The sequence below is a fragment of the Micropterus salmoides genome, unplaced genomic scaffold (assembly GCF_014851395.1).
Source record: "Micropterus salmoides isolate LMB-PRFRI ecotype aquatic unplaced genomic scaffold, ASM1485139v1 Ms_hic_scaffold_15, whole genome shotgun sequence".
Lineage (NCBI taxonomy): Eukaryota > Metazoa > Chordata > Actinopteri > Centrarchiformes > Centrarchidae > Micropterus > Micropterus salmoides.
Window position 1 is genome coordinate 30,831,679 of NW_024040596.1, and position 25,913 is coordinate 30,857,591.

At 37.2% G+C, this 25,913-nt stretch overlaps 1 protein-coding gene across 1 annotated transcript in view; it reads right to left on the reverse strand.

Moving 5' to 3' along the window:
- Window positions 1-25,913, reverse strand: part of LOC119903455 (inactive dipeptidyl peptidase 10-like) — a 293,040-nt gene that overhangs the window by 101,945 nt on the left and 165,182 nt on the right. The window contains exon 5 of the mRNA XM_038719633.1: window positions 25,756-25,830. Within this exon, the coding sequence (XP_038575561.1) occupies window positions 25,756-25,830 (75 nt within the window). The remainder of the gene's footprint in view (window positions 1-25,755; window positions 25,831-25,913) is intronic.

A 25,913-nucleotide genomic window follows, 5' to 3' on the forward strand; every position in this document is an offset into this window, starting at 1 on the left:
GAGAGAGAGGCATTCAAAGTGAGGGGCACATGTAAAGCTGCCTGAAACCCCCACTGTGATTCGCTGTGGCTGACATGATGATAGACCTCTGACTGTGGTTGGTGATCAGGCACAGAAACAGGTTGGGTTTTATTCATATTTTTTCATCATGAAGATGACATGTATTCAGCTCTGACACATCGTAGAGGAATTTATTACAAAGGTGTTAGCTGGAGCATAACTGTGTACCTAAATTGTGTCACGAGGGGTCATTGCCTATTTACTTTTGACCTTGATTGAAATTAAACTAAACTTAAATTGAACTTGGGCTTGAGGTAACTGTATATAAGGGAACATGTCCACATCTTGTACATGCACTGATGAAGGATCCACCTAGGATACAGTCTATTTACATGTAAAGTGTTTGATTCCCAACTCATTGTTTGTGTCTTTTTCATTGAAAGTCTATGCTATCATTGACAATGTGAACAATTCACAATTTTTTAAAACATTTTTATAGTCTACAGACATAAATGAGATATACATGAAAGCAGCACAATAGCCCTTTCAATAGCTTTTCTCAGCTTGTCTCTACAAGATATAGAAATTATATTAGATTATAGTAAAAAGATAACTGATGAAAATGTACTCTTTGGCATTGTCGTATTGAAACAGGAAATAGTTCTGCCTAAACTAGTAGTATAGTGTCTAAAACATAATTCTATGCTGCAGCACCAAAGGGACGTGTCCCTAAACAAAAATTTTTTTCAACCAGCTGGGGCACATTTCAATGAAGATTAAGGATTGTGCAGGAGTTAAAAGGGGCTGTAGAAATCAACAGTCATAAGGGCGCAGATTGATGAATGTTGGAAATTCTTTATTAGGAATAACCCCTTGAAATGTACCATCTTCTTTCATTTTTGAATATTTACAGGTAGATTAATCCAGTCAGACGGAGCTTTAAACATTAAGGCTTTCTCAGCTATTGACTTACGCAAGAACAGAAAAATGAGCTTTGTAGAGTTTCTCAATTGGTAAATAGAGAAGCAACATAAACTGTTGCATCCATTTAAAAATAAACTGCAGCCAATAAACAGTTTCTGGAAAGGTAAAAAAGGTAAAAACACAGAGGTTCATTTTCTTCACAATATGATCAATATGGCATTTAATGAGTTTAGAGTCAAGCCGTGGGACCAGGTATTTGGTGTGTTTAACTCTTGGTGTGCCATCAAAACAGGCGATTGGAGATTACTGTATCATCTGCATATAGCTTAAACAACAGTCAGAACAAAGTGAGGGTAGTTAAAATGAAAAAAAAAAAGAACCCCCACCATGCTGTTGTACAAATGTATCAGGTTTGCTTCCTTGTATGATACACATTTTTCTGTTAGGATGGTAGGAACTGAACCAAAGTAAAGCATTGAATGACAAACAGAATAACATTTATCTTAGAGAAAGTAATGATCAACCAGATCAAAACCGTGGTCTAATCAAGGCAAATTTAAATTGTAACTGTGTTAAGTTACAATTGTTAGAAACAGAAAAATGTCTTTTGTAAGTTTTAACAAAGCATTATTTGATAGTTTCAAAGGCTTGATCGAAAGCTAGATTGAAAAGATGATAAGATGTGCTTATTAAGATAATATGACAATTTTACAGTTTGTATAGTATTGTTTAGTTAAGTAAATGATTGAGATAGGTCTATATGTTGTTGGGTTTACGTGCATTGCCCCCTTTATGCAAGGGAGAGATAGGTGAATATTTCCATAAGGCAGGTTTCAGTTAAGTAGATAAAGATGTGTTAAGAATATCCCAAAGAAGGTAGATGAAATTTGGTTTCAGTGCCATCTAACCCTAGACCATTATTCACTCATAGATCATTAATGGCATTCTGAACCTCGGTAGGGTTTATTCTTCTGAAAGAGAAGGAGACATGACATTGCTAAATCACCACCAATAGATGGATCAGGCATTATGGCAGAACATGTCGAGGAGAAATGGTGATTAAAAGTGCATCATGCTGATTAACTCTATCTGATTGGGTAAAGTCTTATCAGATAGTTTTGATTTTATTCCAAAATTCATTTTGGTATTTCTGGTCATAGCTTGATTGTATTTCTCAACTCTCTGTGCTTTTCTCAGTCTGCAGGATGTGGCCTGCATTATCTTTCTGCCTGAAAATGCTGAAAAGTTCAGAAGTTATCCAGGGAAGATGCCTTCCCTTGACATTGGTAGTTTTCAAGGGATGTTCATGTTTATCTATAACTTCCGTGTATTCAGAGTGCAAGAAGTCCCAGGCATCATAAACATTTGGTATTAGTTGATCAGTGTTAGGTGCGTGTGTTAATATTACGTTTCTCAGTAACTAGTAGTGTAATGGATTACTATTTCCACAGTAATAACAATAATATTATATAGTTACTAATCCAAATAACGCTGTGTTACTGAACGCACCATGCTTGACTTGAATGCGTGACTGCGCTGCAGGTCAGCGGCACTGGACCTTATGTTGTTCAAGTCAGATGTTAGCCAAAAAGCTAAATTAGGAATAGAGAACAAGGGAGAGAGGCGTTTTTTCCCAGCAGCAAGTAGCTACTGTAATTATTGTGTCACACTCTAAGATGCAAAGAACATTGTCGTCCGTTGTAAACTTTGTGCGACCAGCAAAAAGCTTTCAACTGCGAACAATTCTAAATCTAATTTATTATAGCATCTGCGAAAGCAACAGCTATGTAAATGCACTGTATTTGTATAGCGTCTTTCCAAACATACTACATTCACACACTAAGCCGAACAGTTTCAAACAGAAACTAACATTCATACACACAGGGGCAATTCAGGGTTCAGTATCTTGCCCAAGGACACTTTGACATGCAGCCTGGGGGAGCCGGGATTGAACCGCCTCCCTTCTGATTAACGGCCAACCAGAGGCTACAACTGCTCTGCATCATCGTGGACCGTGTTGTCCAAGATGGAGTTCATTTTGGACCATTCCTTCAGGCTGTCCAGCCCAACAGAGGCTAAGCCTTTTTATTTTTGTTTTTTACAAAAGTGTGTTATGCCTGCTGGCAGCTGCCTCCCCAGCACACAATGGCAAGAATTCCTCAATAACTTATGGGAATTAAATTGGTTACTGCCTTCCATCTTACAGGCACAGAGCTTATCACATATCTTATAAAACTATGCCTGTAAGAAAAAAGTATCAAACCCAGAGGTAAATTTTTTAATAAACATCCCTGACATTTATGGGTACTTGCAGGTGAAAGCACTATGGTGGGCAAAAAAACAACAAAGAAGGGACCATAGTTGGGGTTAAAAGAGTTCACAAACACTTTGTTTGTAGTGATTAATGTTATTAATAATTAATGTTAGATCATTTTCAAATTTTTGCTTTAGACAACGTTTGAGAAACTGCATTTAGACCCGTTAAACAAGGTGAGTCAGAAAAGAAACTTCAGTTCACTAAATATGATCCGTTAAGATTTTCACACATGGGTTTGTATTCAAGTTAAGAATTCAAATTATGCTAAATAGCGCTTTTGACTGATGCCATTGTCATGCCATGTTATGTTAAAATAAAGCCAGTGGCAGGATGTGGTCATTTGCCGTAACGTTCACATTAGCTGATAAAGAAACAGGCAGCCCTTGCTTTGTGGGATGAACCTGAACCCATACTGATGTGGATGAGAGGCAGACACGTCAGTAGCAGCTCATTATATTTATGACTGTTATTTATTTATTTTTTCCTTTCCTCAGTTGTTCATCATATATCTACTGTAAATCAAGATGTCGCCAAAGTTGAGCAGAGGTTGCATGTGGATACGTTCTATTATTTGTAGGCATTTAAACACCTCAGCAGGGACAGTAAAAGCTTACGTGACTTATTTCACCACTGTGTGAGACAAGTGCTGAGAGGATGGATGGAATCCTTTCTTCCTGTGGCAAGCCTTTACAACTCATCTACCTCATGCCGAAGGTAGACAGCAGAGGCATGGGGTGCTGAGGTGGCTCCAGCCTCCATTTCAGCTCTGTTCTGCTCTATTCGTTTAATCCCTCTCTTTCTCTCTGGATTACTTTCACAGATTTACGAGACATATGGGACAATATCGTGGACCTAATCAATGAACATTTTGAATTAAACATATACATTTCCCTGTACTTGAGAGTTGTACATACATTGCTTTATGCCACTTCTCCTACATATCTATGCACCTTAACAAGAACAAACTTTGTTATCCTTACCATGTTATTATTTTTGGCTTTGTGTATATATGTTTTTGTGGATATATGTTTATTGATAATTATCATTATTTAATATTTGCACTCTTTCCTACTTTCTGCTGCAACTGCTGCACAACATTTTTCTCTGAATAAATAGTTCTATCTTATCTTATTGTTGGCAACAAGCTAGTGCATTGCTTCAACCCTTTAATATTGCGTTTGGGGCTGTATGGCAAAGTCACGTTAAGCCCTCCATTGGTAGGCAACTTTAGCAATGTATAAATTACTTAAAGCAGCTATAATCAACATTTGTTATAATAAGTGAAAGTTGATGCTCGTAGTGACGAACGCACAGATAATTATCGAGATAGTTAACCACAGCTTGGGGCTGGACGATATGGCCAAAAATGTTATTGTGATAATCTTTCGATTTTGATAATTATCACAATAAGTATCAAATCGTTATTTCTTTCAAGTTTAAAGGCTCATTCGCATATGATTCAAATGAATAAAATCAAACATTTAATGAATATTTATTGAACATTTGTTATATTGCTATTAAAAATGTATATATTGCGATAATTATTGTTGTTGTTTTATTGTCCAGCCCTACCTCAGCTTTACAGAGATTTGTAACATCTTTCAGCTCATTGTTTTGGTTTTTTGGCTCGGACACTCCCACAGTTTTGTTTTCAGCTGCAGAGAGCAGCTGCGTTCTGAGAAAAGCTCTAAGAATCCACTGTATACCTCCTTAGCAATTAGCTGGTGAAGAATAATCAAACATTAAAAAATAAAGAGCAGAAGAACATAGGATGTAAATGCTGACTCAGCTGACTCAGCATTCACACCAAACAAAAGAACCAGAGATGTTTCTCAGTAGTTGGTGGAGACCAATATAAAGCTAAAATGAGAGTGAATATTGCATAATTTGCTCCGTATCTACTTGATGTGTAAACAGGCAACTGTCTGCTAACCATAGTTTACCATATCAGCTTAAAAGAGCAAAATCGGTCCGTGTTGTATTAACAGCTTGTAAGAGGCCATACGGTTGTTGCAGTTGTAGGTGCTGTATGCTGCACAGCCCTCACATGTAAAATATTATGTACAATGTTTATGTCCCAGAACAGAGTACATTATTATCCTTTTCTCCAAAGTACAAGTCTAAGAAACAAAACTGATGTTAATGAGTCTTATGGCAGTTACAAAGACATTATGCAAAGACTACAATAAGGCTTTGGATTCCAGCCTAAGCACCCATGAACGGCCCATAACAATAAGCTGGAACATCAATAATACAGACTTGTGTTCATAGTGAAAGTAAATTACTGTTTAGAGAGAAGAGGATTCACCAAGATCCAAGTGACTCATATCGACTTTATGCAGAGTGTAACTTCTGAGCGCATACTGAATGTACTGCAGTTGACACAAGGGTTGAGTGTGCTCAATATAAATTTGCAGGAGTTATTGCAAATATCTCTGTGTTGTAGAGAACTGTGTCTAGGAGTAAATACTGATTCCCCAGTGTGCTCAGACACATTTCTCAAACTCTGACATGCTGAAACCTACAAATTTTCTGCCATGAAATTAAAAAAACACTCCACGGGCCAAAATGGTTGGTTTTGGACATGAAGATGAATATCATGTCCAAAAGCATGGGAGCCAATTTAACAAAATGGTATTACTATTATTAGGTTAAGCTTTGAAAGCAGAGATTGTCCACGAGTCTCGGGGTTTGGTAGCAGCTTATCTAATCTAAATCCTATTTCTCTAAAGAAGACTCACCACTCTGTTGATCTTGTTGAACTACAAAAACACTGAGTCCACTCTTGATCGCAGAGTGGTGTGTCTTTTCTCACTAAAGACCTTTGGCTCAGTACAGTCGCTTACCTTGCAGAGAGCACATTTAGCTATAGCTGACATAATCTAGTGATCTTTTTCATTTCAACCTGGAAAGCACCAACTAAAAGCCTTCTACCTCAATGTTTTCAATGTTACTCCAGATGATAAAAACTGCAAGAAGAGACAAAAAAGATTGGATAAGATCCAGGTGTTTTGCCAACAAGGGGTTGGATCCAAAATGGTCAGTTTTGGAACCCAAACTGAAAGACAACCCTCTTTTAGTTACTGTCCTGCTTCCTTCATTTTAAATGTCACTTGAGGTTTATTGATTTTAATATTGTTTTATTTGTTTTTAAAGCTCTGCATGGATTGGCACCAGCCCAGATCTCTATAAATAAATAGGGACGAGACCTCGTGCTACAAGATCTTGCAATACTAAATGCACAGCAGAGTACTGGCAGGTATACCTAAATAATATAAAAAATATACATAGTATATATAAAACATATAAAATATTAGAAATCCTTATTAAATGATGATGTTAGTCATGTAATATTATATATCTTGACATGACAGAGTACACAGATATGTGGGAGACATTCTGAATGTGCAGAATTGAACATGAACAGAAAACCTGCTGAAACACGGGAGCTATTAAAGTCACAGAATTTTCTCTTAAAATTAATGAATTTATCAGTGAGGTGAAAAGGTGCCGCATGCACATTTAAAAATGTTATTTCTCCAAACAAAAGACACAAAAGTGGATGGAAGACTAAATCATGCCAGCATGTGCGCTGACTCAGCAGGGATGATGTTAAATGAGAAAAGTTGATCTACAGGAGAAACAGATCTGAAAGCAACACAGAATGCCTGAGAACTGCACTGACTTATATTCTGTTATATTTTGAACTGTCACCTTCCACATGAATTTTGTGATTCCCTTTACAAAAAAAACATTTTCATAAGATAAATTGATACAGAAAAGGAGGGAATTGGTGCAAAAAGGAAAACACAGTTATGATTCAGCATTGAAGGTTTCTTTAAAAAGGTGCATAAACAAATTTGATTTGATTATTTTTCAGTTCTCATCCCATTTCTCAATATTTTAAGGTCAATAATTAAATCACGGTTAAGTTACCATTAGACTTTGAACTGAATTGAACCGCTGATAATTAGTTAAACAATGATTAATGTATTAGCTTTCACAAAAGTTCTGCTCCCATGATGTTCATCATACTTTATTGTAAATGTTTCTGTTACTTTCCTTATCCTCCTCTTTGACTATTTCTCTTTTTGGGATTTAGGATTTAATTTTCATAACTGTGGCCACTTGACTGGCCTCAGTCAAGTTGGTGACGTTTCTCATGGAATGGGAAATGTAAAAGTTCTGTGAAAAATGCCAAATAAAATCCACAGTTCTCTCTCTGTGGAAAGAAGTGTTCATAATTTCAGTTAACTCAGGTGACTTTAGCAGTCTGAGTTAGTAGTAGTAGTATTGAGAGTTCAAATTGTATGACATGAAACTACAACAGTAACACAAAGAAAAGAAACAGCACAGACACTTTTAGACTGTCACCACAGATGAAGTGTAACTGAGTCTCCCGCCCCCCTGCTTTGCATCAGAGTCACTTATAAGCAAAAAGAAAATCAATAGCCTAGTGGGAGTAGCTCTCTGGATGGATCTGTAGTGGAAAACAAATGGCCAAATGGCTTCTAAAGAATAACAAGGAATATAGGATATGCACAGCGAACATTGTACAGCAATGTTGCCTCTAAATACACTTACAGGTATGAAGTTTTAGGTTTTGAACTTTTGCACCTTCGTGTTTGTGACACTGCTCTAGCTTCACATTATAACAGGCCCATTTAAAGACTGCACAAAAACACACCATTAGTCTGGTTCTGAGATAACTTCTCTCCATGGTCCTGGGTTGTACTCAAAATTTCAAACTTCAAAAGGCTGAAACCCTCCGCTTTGATTCTGTCAAAAGTTGAACAAAGGAAAAAAACTTCACAGACTGGAAAAAACAACAAATCTCCAAAGATTGCCCTCTAATTAGATATCTCACCAGACACTACTTGCCCAGTTTTGACAAGACTTAAATTTTGACATGAAAAATCTTACAGTAACTGGTTACAAAAAGCTTAAAGGAAAACAGCTCTGGCCAATGGTTCAGAACACAGTGTACTCAATGAAATAACTGTTAAGATCTCAGAATGCGCAGACATCGCAAGAAAAGGGCCTCCAAGAAACACGAGCGATCAGGCATTAAGACACGTCATAAACAAACCTCTTCAGCCCAGTTCCTTTTGAAGAGAAAACAAAGATAAACTATAGTATTAGTACGCAGACTTTCTGTTGCAAATGTTCCTCACAGTTTACAGGCCGTCTTCCTGCTTTAACCTACTGCACTTACTGTAGTTACACTCAGTTTTTCTCTGCAATGAGAGACTTTTACAGACTTTAGCTCCATATAAGATGCAAACTAATCCGACTAAACTGTCAGTTCTCTAACAACCTGTCTGATTGCCAACTGATCCATTTTAGTGATTTCCTGCTTTTAGAGAAATCAGCAATTACTTTGATGAGTACAAAGTTATCATAACCAGTCTTTAAGACACTTGATTGACAGGTATCTCATAGCTGAGGTGGTAGCATCTCATCTAAACCCAGGTTCTAACTTTTTTTCCAAATTGCGATTTTCTGTTTCTGTGCCACTCAAGTGAGAAGTTGATGGAAAGCTAAAAAAAAATGTATATTCAAATACAATATTCAATATTCAGTTAAGGCTGTCCTGCTCATTGAGCTGCAACTAAAATAAGCATATAGTGTGTATATGTATGAATATACACACACACACACACACACACACACAAATATCATCCCAGCTCTGCTACAGGACTCAGCTGTGCCTGACTCCACCTGCAGGTGGATCTCAGACTTCCTGTCTGACAGGAGGCAGCATGTGAGGCTGGGAAAACATGTTTTCAACTCTCAGACTATCAGCACCGGTTCCCCTCAAGGCTGTGTCCTTTCCCCTCTGCTCTTCTCCCTGTACACCAACAGTTGCACAGTCTGTCAAGCTCCAACCAACAGTCCGTCAATCTCCTAAAGTTCACAGATACCATCCTCATTGGGCTCATCTCTGGCGGGGATGAGCCCGCCAACAGGTGGGAGATTGACCTTGTGTTGACCCGGTGCAGTCAGAAAAACTTGGAGCTCAATACTCTAAAGAGAGCCGGAAGTGGATTTCAGAAAGACCTCACGCCACAAGAACAGTTTCAAGGCCCAGGAGCCCCTCGGACACTGACTCTGTACCTTCCTAACCCCCTACTACATGTTACATTAATGTAAAGTCTACACACCTGACTCACTGGTTACATTAGCACACATCTTCTGGACTACTGTCTGTATATAATACCAATATTCTTTAAACTCAAACTGTGAACTTTTGCACATCCCTGGTAAATATTTTGCAGAACCCTGCACACACTGCAGAGCTGTTACGTAAAAAAATACATTAAAAATAATACATATTTGTACATATATTGAGTCTGATTTAAGAGATAGATGCCTCTTTATGAATAATCTCTGACAGGTGCATTTCTGTCATCCCACAGTATATTTTGTCATACTGCCCATTCAGCCTGATGTATGTTTATTTCAATGTGATTTGTAATGTTGCCTGCTGTGTTGACTTTACTCGTGCTGCTCTCCTAACTACATTTGTTTATATGTCTTACAATAGTCTGCATGTTTTTATGGCCAGGCTACACTAAACAACATCCAGGTACGGTGTTTTAACAACAAAATCACAAAGGCGTACTGTTCTTGTTGGCATGACTGGAGAAATGTTGATATATAATAGTAGGTATCACCACTTACTGCAGCAGCCACCATCCAAACAGATTCATTTATTTACAGACAAACAGAACACATGACGCAGGTGCTGTTTTTCCACCATAGAATTGTAGATCAGCGGGATATTTTGTTGTATTTCTAAAATACCAGGTGGGCTCAACTGAGACAGCAGAGATAGTTTCTGTCTCTTATTTTTCCTTTGTTTCAGCAAGCGCTCATTTGTTCTTTGATCAACAACTCAGGCTCAACGTAGGACCGTGTACTCATCTGATATATGGAATAAATTATTTTTAAGACAACTCTATCTGCATTATTCAGAACATTCTCAAGACAAAGCTGTAGGAAAATGGCCTTTCAGCTTTTGTACTGACAGCCCAAAACAAGCAGAAATCTTACAAAAACACAGAACAAATGCAATCCATTCATGCCTTGACATGCAAACAATGGAGGCTGTCACTTTGAATCAGCGAGTCATCAGTCAAATTCAAACCCACACACTTTTGTGCCTTTATAGTCTAAAGCTAATAAACTATTTTCATTTTTGTTGTTTTTTAAGCTTCAGTGGAAAAGGAACAGCTATAATGTGCCTATGAGAGATAGATATATATAAAAATCTCAAATGCATGGGAAGAAGTCATAGGGCTGCAAGGATTTGCACTGACAAGAGCATTACAAGATATCTACAAGGCTATAAAAAAACACAAGGCTGTTGTCAGCAGTGACAAACAAGAATCCCAGAGATTATGAGGTTTTATCAAGTTTAATCACTCCCAGATACAGATGTAGTCAGATAACAGTATGTAATCCGACCAAGAGGTGAAGCTAAAGAGCTTTCTCCAAGACCTTTTAACAGGAGACTCCTTCACTCACATAAGATCAGATCCATATAACCAGCTTTAACCAGTGTAGCTTAAGAACCCCACGTACAAAGACTGCAGTATATAGAACTTCTCAGTTCAAAGCCTGCATGGGATCAAAGTATGTGATTAGCGGGAGACTCGTTTACTCATTTTAGAGTAGACCAAGGTCTTTGTTATTCTTTTCATCATTCATTACAGGTTGCGATTAACTGCAAGCACAGACTTCATGGTACAATTCATAGATCAAAGCCTTGGATTACAACAAACCCACATAAAAACCCTGCTCGAGGCCTGCAAACATGGCAAAAAATGCATATAATAAAAATTACTTTAGTGGGCTTATTATTGAAGTGACTTAAAAACAAAACTGGCGTTCCTTTATAGAGATAAGGAATGTACCCAGAACTGCAATCCTGTAACAAAATGATTGGACATGGCCTCATACTGCTGACGCCGTATTATGAATAGTTTTTGGCACCGGACGGACCAAAGGATTCACATTTATATGTTAAACATTTATCTGATCTCATGCACATCAGCACATGCACAACAATACTTAAAATGAAAACAACAACGTGCGGATTCCAAACTAGAATATGTTGAACAAAGCACAGGGCTTTGACACTAGAGACCTGGGGCACAGAAACATTTCCTTACTGCTTGTCCTAAGGTTCAAAGTCTGTGTCCTTGACAACAGCGCACTCTTGTCTGTCTTGTTGCTGGCTAGCTTGGCAGCAGTCTGTAAATACCAATTAATACATGGTCTGTGGAATTTAAAATGTCACCATACTGTTTGAGTAGGCTTTCAGTCGTCATAATATTTCAGTGTTCATGTTGTTCCCCATCTTAATTGTAATTTCCGTACAGACCTAATAAAGTGGAGCTGCCATCTTTGGCAATGATTTTGAATTGAGGATATGGTCTACTTGGGAAATTCTTCAGTTCGGATGCTTCTGTAACAGTTGGCTAAATTCTTATCCTCAGATGAGATAGGATTTTTTACTTTTTGTAATACCAACAATCCTAAATGTCATCCTAAACTGAGATAAGATAAGATTTCAGACTTTCCGTTCTCTAAGTTTCTGTTGTGCATCCTATTTTTTGTTACATGTATAGCCTTCAGTTAAACCTGCAATAACCCTTTTTGCCACTTGGGGGCTGCAACAAGTTGAAACAACAAACTTGTTAGCAAGCAGTTGCTCTTTTTCACCAGAGATGGGGACTCGAGTTTGAGCACATAAGTCACACAGTGACTTCAGACTTGACTTTAGACTCGTCCTCAAAGGACTTCAGACGAGACTCGGACACGAGGTGCGGGAGGTGCGGGACTCGTGAACAATCTGGAAAACGTCTGATGAGCTTGCAGTTGTTTACCTGCATGCGTTACCTAAAACTGACTACATAACACAACTACGTATCAGCTGCACGCAGCCACACGTGAGAGAAGACAACAAACAGCGGCAGCTGCTGTGCCATTGATCATAAACTTTGGCTTTAAAACTTCATATAACAAAGAAGCGCTGAACGCAAAATAGGTTAGTAACCTGCATTGGCCACCTAACGTTAGCTTGCTTCATGCTTTAGCTACGACCTACGGGAGGTTAACTCCCACTGTTGTTTGTTATGAAAAGATTGTTGTGAATTATTTTAGAGCATTATAGCCTAAATTGTTATCATTAATTACTAGAGCAATGGTGGTCTACATTTTCATCATTTCATCAAGTGTTATTTTATAGTGTAAAGTTAGGATCACAGTGTTAAAACTCTATAGTTCTGAGTGTATGTGCTCCTTTCTGTATCTAACTGCCCAGGCTCAACAGTAGCACATGTGTGTGAGTGAGCAAGCACAGTGGGATAGCAAAACAGCATTAAAAACACCTGCAAAGGAAAATATAGAAGCAGATTTTGTGAAAATTGTATTACAAAACATACATCAATATAGTCCATGACAGTAAGAATGTCCTGTTTCTAGCACAGAGCACAAACAACACCAGTTTATTCCACAAAAGTCTTGTCAAAAGTTATGGAAGAAATAGCATGATCAAGCGGAGGGCATGCAGAGGACACAGAGAGGAGGAGCAGGCACAGTCAGGGACTTTTCCCAGATTCAGGTGCAGTAGGAAAGAGAGCCAAGAGATGATGAGAAAGTCAGTCGTTATATGGTTTTCATGTCAACCCGGGTCTCTGTTCTGGTAACAGAATGGGGCTCTATTTTGCACCGATCTCTGACACACTCCAGTGGAACTTTTGTATTCTAATCTGTTTTTGTTGATAATAAAAATGTTGGTAAAATTTCAAGCTTTCTTATCTGGCCCAAGTTTTGAATTTTTACACGACATTAAGATGATGAGTGTTTGTTTGCATCCCAAACTTGTGGTGGTAGATTAACATAACTATTAATGTCCCGCTGGCTGCCATGACGTTAATTAACCTTGGCTGCAAACAGGTTACAGGTTTATTGTTGCTCATGTAATGTCACAGTTTTATTTAGTTATAACGTTACACTGGGTTTGAGAGTCTGGGGGATGTGTTGACTTACAGGAGTTTATAAGCTGTCATCAGTTGTAGACACATTGTACATTAGGCTACATGGTTGTGCTCTGTAAGCAAAAAACAGGTTACAGTTACAGAATTCCTTATAGCTATGAAGTGTTCTAAGAAGCCTGGTTTGAACGCAGCAGGTGATACAACATTCATTATAACCACGAGTGACTTGAGACTTGACTTGGACTCTAGCTCAAAGACTTGTGAGCATCTCTGATTTCCACGTCCAGGAGTTACGAGCAACTTTATCATTCACTGGGAGTGATTTATTTGTGTTCACCTCATGAATACAAGTTCAATATTCTCTCTATTTGTGCTCTGTTTTGGTCTCAACCAACTTTTGAGGGAAATATCTGGCTTCACCTGCTAAATGCTTTGTTCACCAGCTAGTCGCTAACTCTGTCTGTCTGCTGTTTGCTGCTGAGCAGGCCTTTTCTCAAAAACAGCTGACTGCTGTGGCCAAAAGAACACCTGAAAGAGAGAGAGTGAACCAAAACAGTAGCTATTGTTGCTAAACAACGAGCTAAAATTCACTAGAAAGCTCTGTAAAGCCGAGGGAAGCTGCAGATGCATCTGATAATTCCCCTTAGGTTCAATAGTAGCAGAGACACCTAACAAATTGATATTTCATATTTTTATAAAAAAAAAAATTGCTGTTTAATGTTACAGAAAGATCACTGCATCCTGACTCTTTCAATATTTGACCAAAACCATGAACACTCTCCTTAACTAAGTGCTTTGAGTTGAGCCTAAACCTTAACCTAAGGATTAATCATGTTTTAGCTGCCAGAAGCAGATATTACACAGAATCATATATATTGGCAATGGTCATTTGGTCAGTAAAAATGTTCATCATTGGGTTTATTAAAAAAATATTACACATTACGTTTCCTACAAATTGCCACTAAAAATAAGTTTTATATGAACATACTATTTAGGAGACTACATGACTTCCTGGAATTTGGAAAAATCCTTAGTTCAGGCCGAATACTCATGTAGTGTTGCACTGGCTGATTGGCACCATCTGTTTAATGTAAGCTTCACCATAACTGGTTCATTCACAGTTGCATGGATTGTAACCTTCAATCATATCTGTGCAGGTGTACAGTGTGGACATTATGCTTACACTTCTCACTAGTGGTGATAGACTCACGCCAACGCCACTTTCTGCTGCACCTGTCTGCACCACACCAACATAATCCTTTCCACCAAATCTAACCGCACGAGTACCACATAACCACATAACTCCAGTCCTCCCTCCCTGTTGTTTTTAGAAAACTGTTAAAAATCCTCCTCTTGGTTTACAAAGCACTTGCTGGTCTGGCTCCACTGTGCATTTCAGACATGCTATCAGTTTACAATCCCAGCAGATCTCTCCGATCACAAGGTGGAAATCTCCTGCATGTGCCTAGGGCATTTTCAAAGTTGCGGTGAAATTGCATTCAGCATTTATACACCTAAGGAATGGAACCATTTGCCTGCTGATCTTAGGCTTGATCAAACACTGTGTTCTGTTGTTTGTATATGTGGATGTATGTGTGCATTTGTGTGTATGTATGTATGATGTTTTTGTTTATGAGCAATACAATTTTAATTTAATTGAACTATGTGCAATAAATGGTCAATTCCTTGACACAAGTGTCTCTGAAGGAAACATATTCATCAGTCTGAAAAATGATGGTCTCATCTTTCAGAAACAGACGGCATTGGTTATTTTAGGTACATGTAAAGTTCAGGTGTTTAAGATACTTAAAATAAGATATTCAAACATAGGGGTGTGACTTAAGCCACGAGACGAGATTCGAGATTGGTTTCGCGAGATCGATACGAGATTTTAACACTATTTTTAATAACTCTTTCATGCTGAATTAAATCAACAGTTTGAGTATTAAACACTTTATTTCCTGCATTCTGATGAATATTTCTACACCAGTTTATGGTGATTTTTTAAATTTATGTAAAGAGAAACACAAAATTCAGGTGGCAGGTGACAATTCAAACTCTGTAGCCCAACTGCAACAGAATATAATGCAGTGCAGCTCTCAGTCATTCTGTTCTGCTTTCAGATCTGTTTCTCCTGTAGATCAACTTTTCTCATGTAATATCATCCCTGCTGAGTCATGATTTAGTCTTCCCTCTTTGTGTCTTTGTTTGGGGAAGTAACGTCTTTAAATGTGGCACCTGTTCACCTCAATGATAAATTATTAAATTTTAATTAATGTTGTTTTATTTTTATATGATGAGAAGTCTATCCTGCCGTATACTCTGCTGTGCATTACCTTATTATTCCGCTGGAATATCAGTTTATCATTTTATCAGTTATACATTTGTATTTCTCTGCATGAGAAAATTAATGTGAGGCTTGACTGACAGCATGTGAAAAATGTCTCGCAAGACAGCTTTTACCTGACGAGATATCTTGTCACAATTTAATCTCGAGAGATCTTGCAGCACGAGATCTCGTCACACCCCTATTCAACATGATGAGAACTGTCCTCGCTGCCTGCTTTCATTTTGGCTGTATTTTTCTGTCTCACTGCTTCATGTGAATTCAACTTAATCTTTTGTATTGTTCAGTAAACAATGATGCAGGGATGCTAATAAAAATGTCCACGTGTCAGTGTGGCTTGCTGATTTCTGACTGATGATTCTTGTTTTCAGGGCCTTAAAATGACTATACACAAACAAAAACTCTTAATATAATATACAGTTATATTTACATGTAAATGTTTACTATTTATATACAGACTTCTGCCATTTTGTACTTTATAATAAGTTGATTTCAGAGAGTGAGCTTGAGAGTGTACTTAATACTGTATGACATTTTGTAATTTTATAAAGTCTAAAACTTTTATTTTCAAGGTTATTCAAATTCACATGCATAAACATATGTTCCCACCAGACTGGACTATTTTATGTAAGTCCTTCAGTGATCTCTCACTTGCTTGACATGGCAGTTCTTCCTGGGTCATTGAGAACTTGACCCAGCTCAAACCTTCCTCTGTCCCAGATAGGAAGGAATAAATCTAGAGTTTAAACAGCCAGACAGGGGAGTCAGATAGCACTGTGAGAAAACACATCGTTAGTTTTGTCTTTTTAGCTGATTTCTAGCAATACTAAAAATATAAAATAACGCTCTATCCTCTATCACCTAAACATTTGTCTTCCATCGGACCTACATGACTGTAACTGTTCCAATGCTCTGTTTCTGCACAGCGATGGTCAAAAGCTTGCTATACTGTATTGTGCAATGCCACACATATACTCTGGATTTGGCTCAGCACCAAAAACAGTTAAGCTATATGGACAATTAAAACATTGCTCTAGCTGGCAGTTGAAGCACAAGGCAATGACTTTATTGCTGCTTACAAAAAATATTTTGTAGTGACAAATACAGAACATTATGTACTTTGGTAAAAATATAAAAAAAACACAGTAACATATGAACCAAAACAAACAATAAAATGTAGTGAACAGGAAAAAAACAAGACTTTGTCACATTGTAACATCTCCACCAAGGTGGTGAAATTGGGCACAAAGCATTAATCAATGTTTTATTTCATTCAGTGCACCGGAGATGAATCTATTAGAAAGGTAATTTATTTTTCCTAAAAGAATTGCTGGTATTACTCTTCATCACACAGGTTTCAAGCTCAAGGCTGTTGATTTGTTTCACACAGTGTTGCCAGGTGGACAGCAGAGATAGTTACATACATGAATGGGTAAGAGTCTATTTCCCCGTACAATGGAATTGGTATAATAGAAACCATAGCTGTCTATAAGTCCAACTTAAGTCTTAAGTCTTTGACAAATGACTTGCAAATCAGTTGGCATGCAGATAATAGCACAAGGCTAAAATCACATAAATTAATGGAAACTGAGATTAAATTTACAGTGAAAAGCAAAAATCTATGTTTAATGTTAAAAAGCCCAACTTGTGTCGATTTTCTTAATCTAAATTGCTTAGAACATTCTAGTTTTTCTATCCATCACTGCTCCTGAGCTTTTTATATCCGGTGACTCCCCCACCAAATTAAAAGAATACACTCCATGATGAAGATGGGTGACCACTTCAGGCACTTAATTGCGCCACATGTATTTTTCATATACAGAGCTGATCTTTAAATGTGCATGCTAACAGCTCAGAAAAACATCTGTTATCATTAGAAATTAGGCATGAAACTGCTTTATACGTTCAAAACTAAACATACAAATAAAGCAACTCTTCTGGCAACTCTTGAACTGAAAAGACATTGTCTGTACAAAGTTTGTTTAATTTATTTTAGTTTGATTTAGTTCTGCCTCTATGTTTTATATTAGAACAACTAATGACCAAACTATTAAGCACTAGGGACTATGGAAGCCTGGTCAATTTATATTCACATTTATGTCAAAACAATATTTAGTACAGCACTATACAGTACAGTGTACTGCGCTGCCGAGATGATAGTGGTTCTGAGAACTAAACCACTGACCCAAACGCATTGCTTTGGTTTTAAATGTCAAAATGACACAGATTAATAGAAGAAGAGGAAATAAGACTTTGACACTAGTTATGTTTTAAATTCAAATCCTATGAGGCAGATCCTAAATAGTACAACATCATATTTTGCTGTATACAACTTCCAGATCCAAGATAAGCTCTGAAGTGGAGTGCAGTGTCCTGGCTGCGTGGTTACAAGACACATGAACCATTATGAGCAGGTGATTTTTTTGCAGCATACATCAAGCTGTTGGAATATATAAAACAAAATTTTAATCAGATATTTGTATTTCAGATTCCTTGTGCTGTAGTCTTCAGAAACTTCAGGTCTAAGTGTTTTAAAGAAAATGTTAGCAGGCTAAAATGCCAAACTAAGATGGTGAACATGTTAAACATTATACCTGCTTGATAGAAGCATGTTAACATTGTCATTTTGCACATGTTAGCATGCTGACATAAGCATTTAGCTTAAAGCACCACTGCCTAAGCACAGCCTCACTGAGCCGCAAGTATGACTGTAGACTAGTTTCAATATTTATGGTTCACCAAATAACGTCTCACATCCTCATTTTTGCGTCTTAAGTCTCCAGTCAAGTCTCAAATCTCAAATGTCCTTCCCTGATTAAAGCCCACTGTTTTCAAGTTAAATTACATATCACAAGCCTGTAATGTAATTATAATTTTAATTTTAGATGTTTTTTTTACTATAAGAGCTTATAAAAATAAGGGACATTTAAAAATACACCAATTTTCATGATATTTTTCCTCCAACATAAAAATAGACCTGTGGCTATTGGCCATATTGTTTCAAATCAAAAGTCTGACACTTCATGCAAAATATGCAAATAGGTTCTGATTAATCGCCTTGTCACTAATCCTCACAGTTGATCCCTTCCAGAGTGGAGGATCCGATTTGCATATCTCATTTTGCATCTATTCTTTTCTGACGGAAAGCTGGTAATTATGGTTCAAGCCTGCCCTGCTGCTCTAATAGTGAATGAATGTGACCTGCCACTCTCACGCAGGCCACAATGGATTTTTAATCACCCCTGACCTGGGGCCTCGTCAAAATCGATCAAGCACTAAAGGACTATGGTGTAGATGTTCATTCAACCCTGAATATGTATTTCAGCATGGTTGTGTCTTTATAACCCTGATATTTTATTTCTTACATCCCAGTACAATAGATGTTGAGAGAACTTAGTGATGGAAATTCAGCTCAACATTGTATACCTTCTCAAAATCTGAAGGTCTTCTTGGTCTCAAATAACACACCTTCTTGGACTGTAGGTGGCTGTGGAGTCCTTTTCAGAACAGTAAAACCTGGTTAAGTACACCAAATGTTTTTACCTAAGATGGTGAAATCACGATCTTACTCTGCCTGTGATTGGCTCGTACTCGTTGCCTTCGTTGGTTGGGTCTATTCAAGAGGTGTGAGATTAGTTAGGGTTAGTATAAGAATATCTGGGTAAGTCAGTCAGAAGCAGAGTAGGGCCACTCTTGCCTTCAATGTACTCTACATACTTTAACAGATATTAGTTTACTAGTAGTGTTGTAATCAAGACCGCCCAAACTGAGACCAAGTTAAGACCAAGACCAGAGTTTATCAAGACCGAGACAAGACCAAGACTTCTAGGGGCTGAGACCAAGTCGAGACCAAGACCAAGGGAGGGCGAGACAGAGTTGAGACTAAGACCAGTTCCCCACATTACATGACACATACTAAAATGTGGAACGAGATCATCGGTAAGATCCTCATTCCCATTAAAACACACACATACTGAGATCACATTCCTCAGTCAATGGTTTGCTGAGTGACGATGCGTGGCTGCACAGAGCGGATCAATCAACCTTGATGATGCTAAACATGGCGGCGCCCTGTAGCTAGATGACGGCTATATAAGATACTCTTTTGTTTGTAAGAAACCTGATTTTAAACTGGCAACTGCAAGGGAACATCGCAACAGCATGAGTAAACTTGAACAGTTTATTGGCAATCGATATAACGTATTAGTCAGAATGTCCGACCCTAACTCTCAAGAACCAGTGGACAAAAAGAGGAAATCTAGATGTTCATCGACGGACACCGATGACCTTTTATCGCTCTCTGCAACTACTGCCACGGTGGACGTGAAGCTCCTCAAGTCAATAAGTGAAAAACTACATACCCTGGATTTGTTGCGACAAGATCTCCTGGAAATAAAGGGTCTGGTCTAAAGTCTGGTTTATAGCCAGAACCAAATTGACAAGCTACTGCAGGACAACATCGCACTGAAAGGTACTGTTGCTGAGTTAGAAAATACAATGGGAAAACTATCCGGGGAGGAAAATAAGATCTTGAAAAAAAACATCCTCGACATACAGAGGACAGCATGCGCAAAAATCTGATCATCTCTGGAGTAAAGGAAAACACTCCCAATAACCCCGAACATGTGTTGAAAAACTTTATCCTGAATTCACTAAAACTGCCTGCTGACACAGTAAACAACATAACTTTTTACCATATACATCGCTTGGGGAAGAAAAGCAATACGGGCTCAAGGCCAATTATCGCTAGATTTGAACATTCCAAGCAAAAGGAGTTAGTAAAAAGCAAGGGAAGGGAGTTGAAGGGAACCAACTTCGGCATGAACGATCAGTTCCCTAAGGAAATTGTGGATAGACGTAAAAAGTTTGTTGACCAGCTGCCACTTTCCCTCTTTTGGATAAAATTTCTCTACTGGCATGCACGCTTTGTTGAATGATGATTATTGATATTAATAAGCCTTAATGCTCAGGTGCACTACGTTTCTGCTCTGTTCTGCTTTTATGGATGGCTTGTGGTCCCTCCCCCGCTCTCTCTCTCTCTCCCCCCTCTTTTTCTCTCTCTCTCTTTTGTTATCTCTATTTTCCTGTCCCACTCTCTTCTTCTTTATGTTGATTTTTAACATTTCTTATAATAGAGGTGAGAATATTTTTAGTAGTAGGGTGAACAATGATTGGTGGGAATACTTTTGTTTTGTGTCTTATTTGCCTTTTCCCCCTTATGAATCATTGTGTTGTGGTGAGTGTCAGCTCAGATTTGGGTTTGATGATTTATGAGCTTGATCTTAATTCCTTACAAATATGGATAACTGTAAAGGTTTAAAGATTGTGCATGTCAGCATTAGGAGCCTGCTTCCAAAAATAGACATATTCAGAGCTTGGGTAGAGGATCAGAAGCCCAACATAATTACGCTGTCTGAAACAAGGTTAACCAAATCAATTTCTAATCAGGAAATATCATTATGAAATTATGTTCTTTTTAGAAGAGGTAGAGGTACCAGAGGTGGCGGAGTTGCTATTTATGTTGCTGATACTTTGTTGTCTGAACATGTTTTGCCTAGGATTGAGCCATTGCATTTTGAGGCGTTATTTGTAAGATTATTCTTAATAAAAATAAATCAATCATGATTGGAGATATTTATAGACCTCCAAATGTACCTGCAAACTCCATTAATTGTATCACAGACACTATATATTCTATTGAATGGTCAAATGAATGGATAATTCTTTAATTTTAACAAAAACTGGTTGGATAATTTCTCCTCTAAAGACAGATGTGCACTTGAAAATCTGAATTTTTCTCAGCTATTGAAAGAACCTACAAGACTTAATCATAAAACTCTCAATCACAGATTATTAGATTGGATCCTAACTACACATCCTGAGGGGATATTGAAAACTGGCATACTATCTGACTCTTTTAGTGATCACTGTATAATTTACTGTATATGGAAAGTTAAAATGCTAAAATTGCCTCCTAAAATTAGAGCAGTGCAAAAATATTAATATGGACTCTTTTATTGAGGATGTAATTGGTTTGAATTGGTACAGATTTCAAATAATACTGACTTTGCAGGATGTTTGGGACTATCTGTCATCTGAATTTACAAATATCTGTAACAAACATGCACCCTGGAAAACAATAAAAGTTAAAGGTAGACATCTACCCTGGGTTAATTCTGATTTGATAAATCTGTTCAGACAGCATGATTTAGCCTGGTCTAAATTTAGAAAAAGTAGAGACCAATTAGATTGGGAGGTTTATAGACAGCTGAGAAATCAAAGTAAAACTAAAACTAAGAATGCTAAAGCAGCTTATTATGCAGACAGTCTTTCCAAATATTATAAAAATCCAAGACAGTTCTGGAGAAAGGCAAATGACCTTCTCAATAAATCTACAAATCAGTCAATTCATCAGATAAAGTTCAAAGATCGCATCATTAAAGATCCTTTAGATATTGCTGATGTTTTTAACCAACATTTCACTTCTGTTGGCTCAACGCTGGCTTTTGGTGAATCTGATCATTATGCCTCTGATTATATTCAACACCAAAGAATGAATAATTTTAGTTTCAGGAAAATTGAACCAACTGAAGTATTATCTGTTATCACTGATTTAAAGTCTAACAGAGGTCCAGGTTTGGATGGACTGGAGGCAAAATGTATTAAATGGGCTGCTCATATATTGATGTACCCTCTAGCAGACCTATTTAACCGTTTTTTTTCTACTAGTGAAATACCATATGTTTGGAAATTTCCAAAAGTGATTCCCTTACATAAAGGCGGCAATTCTCTTGACCTTAATAATTATAGACCTATATCTATCATTTGTACAGTGGCAAAAGTTTTTGAAAAACTAATATATACTCAATTATTCAATTATCTTACAGAACATGACATACTATCATCTTTTCTATCTGGTTTTAGAACCAATCATTCCACAACGACAGCCCTATTGAAAATTACTAATGACATATCCTCTTCCGCTGACAAAGGCAAATTAACAGGTGCAATTTTTATTGACTTATCCAAGGCTTTTGACTTGGTGGATCATCATATATTGCTGCATAAATTACAAACTATTGGACTTACTCAGAATGCACTGGCTTGGTTTCATGCGTATCTTGGTGATAGGAAGCAGTGCGTGTTTATTGAAAGGCATCAGTCTGATCTTCTTAATATCAAGCAAGGGGTTCCACAAGGTTCTATACTGGGTCCCCTTCTCATTTCTATTTTTATAAATGAACTCCCATCATTATGTAAAACTTTGAATATTCATTTATATGCAGAAGATACAGTAATCTATTTTTCTAGTGCAAATATATTACAGATCTCTACTTCTTTACAGTCAGATTTCGATTTGATACAAAACTGGTTAGCTATAAATAGATTAGTTCTTAACCATTCAAAGTCTTACATCATGTTGTTTGGAACAAAACAAAGGCTTAAATCTGCTACTAATAATCTTTCAATTTCTACATCTAATGGTGCCCTTACTAAGGTTGATTGTGTTAGATATCTGGGGCTATGGATTGACTCTGAATTATCATATAAAAAGCATATTGATAATATATGTAATAAGATTGGCTGTTCTATTGGGGTTTTGTACAGGTCAAAGAACTGTTTCATCATGAATGTAAAAAAAGAGGCTGGTATCTCAGTTGTTGTTGCCTCGATTATGGAGACATTGTGTATCAAAATGCTTCAAAAGCTGGTCTTATGAAAGTTAATGTTAAATTTAATAGTTTGTGCAGATTTATTCTGAATTGCGACTTTCAAACCCACCATTGTGTAATGTACAATCAACTGCAGTGGCTTTCTCTTGAATAGAAGACAGTTACACTGTTTCTTTTCAAATGTATTAATTTTAAATATCCTGTTTATTTACAAGAGTTTTTCATTTTGCATAACTCTAATCATATTTATTATCTTAGAAGCAATAACAAACTTTTTTTTTCATGTTCCGAAAATTATACTAGAAATAGGAAAAAAAGCATTTAGGGTTAAGGCTCCTAGAGACTGGAACAATCTACCAATTTTCTTGACATCTTTGAAGTATCTAGGTTCATTTAAGAATGCTCTTATCATTCACCTTACAACGGACTGCTCCTGTTAACTATTGTTACTTAGTGTTATACTCTACTGTTTTACTATTAGAGTTTGTGGCATGTGCAAGGTACATGAGTGAATGTGTTTTTATTTTTATTATTTTGTATTCTTGAAATGTTTACTATTGTGTGTTTGATGTTTGCTGTATACATTGTGTATTTTTATATTATTGTGTGTTTTTGGTCAGGACCCCCTCGAAAACGAGATGGTACATCTCAAGGGGTTTTTATCCTGAAAATAAATAAATTTCTCACAAATTTCTCACACACAGAGTTGAAATCAACGTAAGCACCTTTATCCAACACTCCTTTTCCAAGCTTACCATCGCAGGGAGGGGTGACAGACGTTAACGGTAACTACACATTTTTAATTAGGGTTATTGGTTGCATTTGAAGCAATGAGTTTTACATCCAATCAAAGTTAGGATTTTAACAAATAAATCAGACAATAGACAAAAGCAATTTATTGATATTCCCAAAGTTATGGTCTTGAAATAGAATCCCGAGTCCTCAATGTCCGAGACCGAGACAAGACTGAGTACAAATGTGGTTGAGTACGAGACAAGACCGAGACCAAGACCGGTCCTGAGTACTACAAAACTACGGCTAGTGGCAAAATTTTGTGTGGCATTTTGAAAATGCCTAAGTAAAGACGATCAACAAGGAATGTACTCTGGATTTGTCTGATTGCCAGGCACTCAATTAGCACAATGTTATTTTAACTTATGATGGCTGTATATGATGGCTGGATACATGCTAATGCAAAACCTGTAAATACAAAATTATTTAGATTACGTTTTTGTCAGACTGTGGTGAACAAACTTTAAATACATGAATATTTAGCAGCTACACTGAATACTGAAAAGAGACTTTTCTCACAGAAATTATAATTGTAACAACATGCACTTTTCATCCAAAGCCATTTGTTTGTCACCTCTGTCAGCTGTCACCAAATCCCTCACTGAAACACACTTCAAACTGATCCCCAAAGCATTGATCACAGAGCCTGACAAATGTTTGCACTCTTTATTAAGCAGCCTTAAAGCTGGCAATTTGTTTCAGAAGCATTTTTTGTAATATTGTTGAAATTCTCTTTACATCCTGGCAGCAATCAATAAATTAAATGCTCTGACATAAAAAATTAAATAAATAAATAAATAAATAGGTATCTGTGGCTGTAATAAGGATGGCCAATGACTGGCTGGCCTATCTCTCTACCTCCAATGTTACCTACCACAGCTTTAAACACACACTGACACTGTGAGCCATCTTACCTTTTAAACAATAGTTTCTTCCTCACCAGGTTCCGTGCATAACCAACACCCATAGCTCTAACCAGGTCACTGGGGCTAATTCTGCACTCTGGGAGACTGTGGGGAGGCATCCTTGGGACACTGAACCTTTTTCACTTTGTTGATTTGTGCAGTTTAAGGCACAAAAAGAATCCTCATTTGGATCAGTCAATCATTCTGTTTGTTTTCTACCCCCTCACTCATGTGCATCTCAATGATGACGCTGCTCAGGAACCCATCTATAAACAGTGTTTAAGAGTAGCGCAACCTGTAACAGCTTCATTAAAATCTTGCATCAATAATTGTGATCCGATAATATAATATTACATTATTCTGCATGATGAGCACTACTATGATGAGTGCATGATACTTTAAAAACATTGTAGTACATTTTTTAATACTTCTGTAGTTTGACTTAACATTTTGAATCATGGACTTGTAATACAGTATTTTTACAATGTGGTATTGCTGCTTTTATTCAAGAAAGTGATCTGAATCTGCTCTCTCTGTACACTCTCTCACTCATGTATACTCTACAATAAATTATTCCATAACAACAGTGTTACACATGCAATTTAAGTACACAGAGTGAAACCACTTGAAAACTAACTGAGCACATTCCTTGAGAATCATTAGGTTACATTTTATTCATGGTCTTCAGTGCACTCCATCTATACGCAGGAACGAGTGGAGACATTTAAATGATGTCTGCCTTTCATCACTGCAAAAACATCCACAGCACTGGTCTCCTTAAGAAACTTACCTGTTTCACATCATAAGCGAAGAGTACATATTTCAGATCAGGGGAGACAGAATACTTGGCCACGTTGAAATTGATCTAGTGGAAATTAGACAGAAAGAAGCAATAGACAGTAAGAGGTAACTACTGTTTGCAATGACAATCATAATGATAGCATTTAT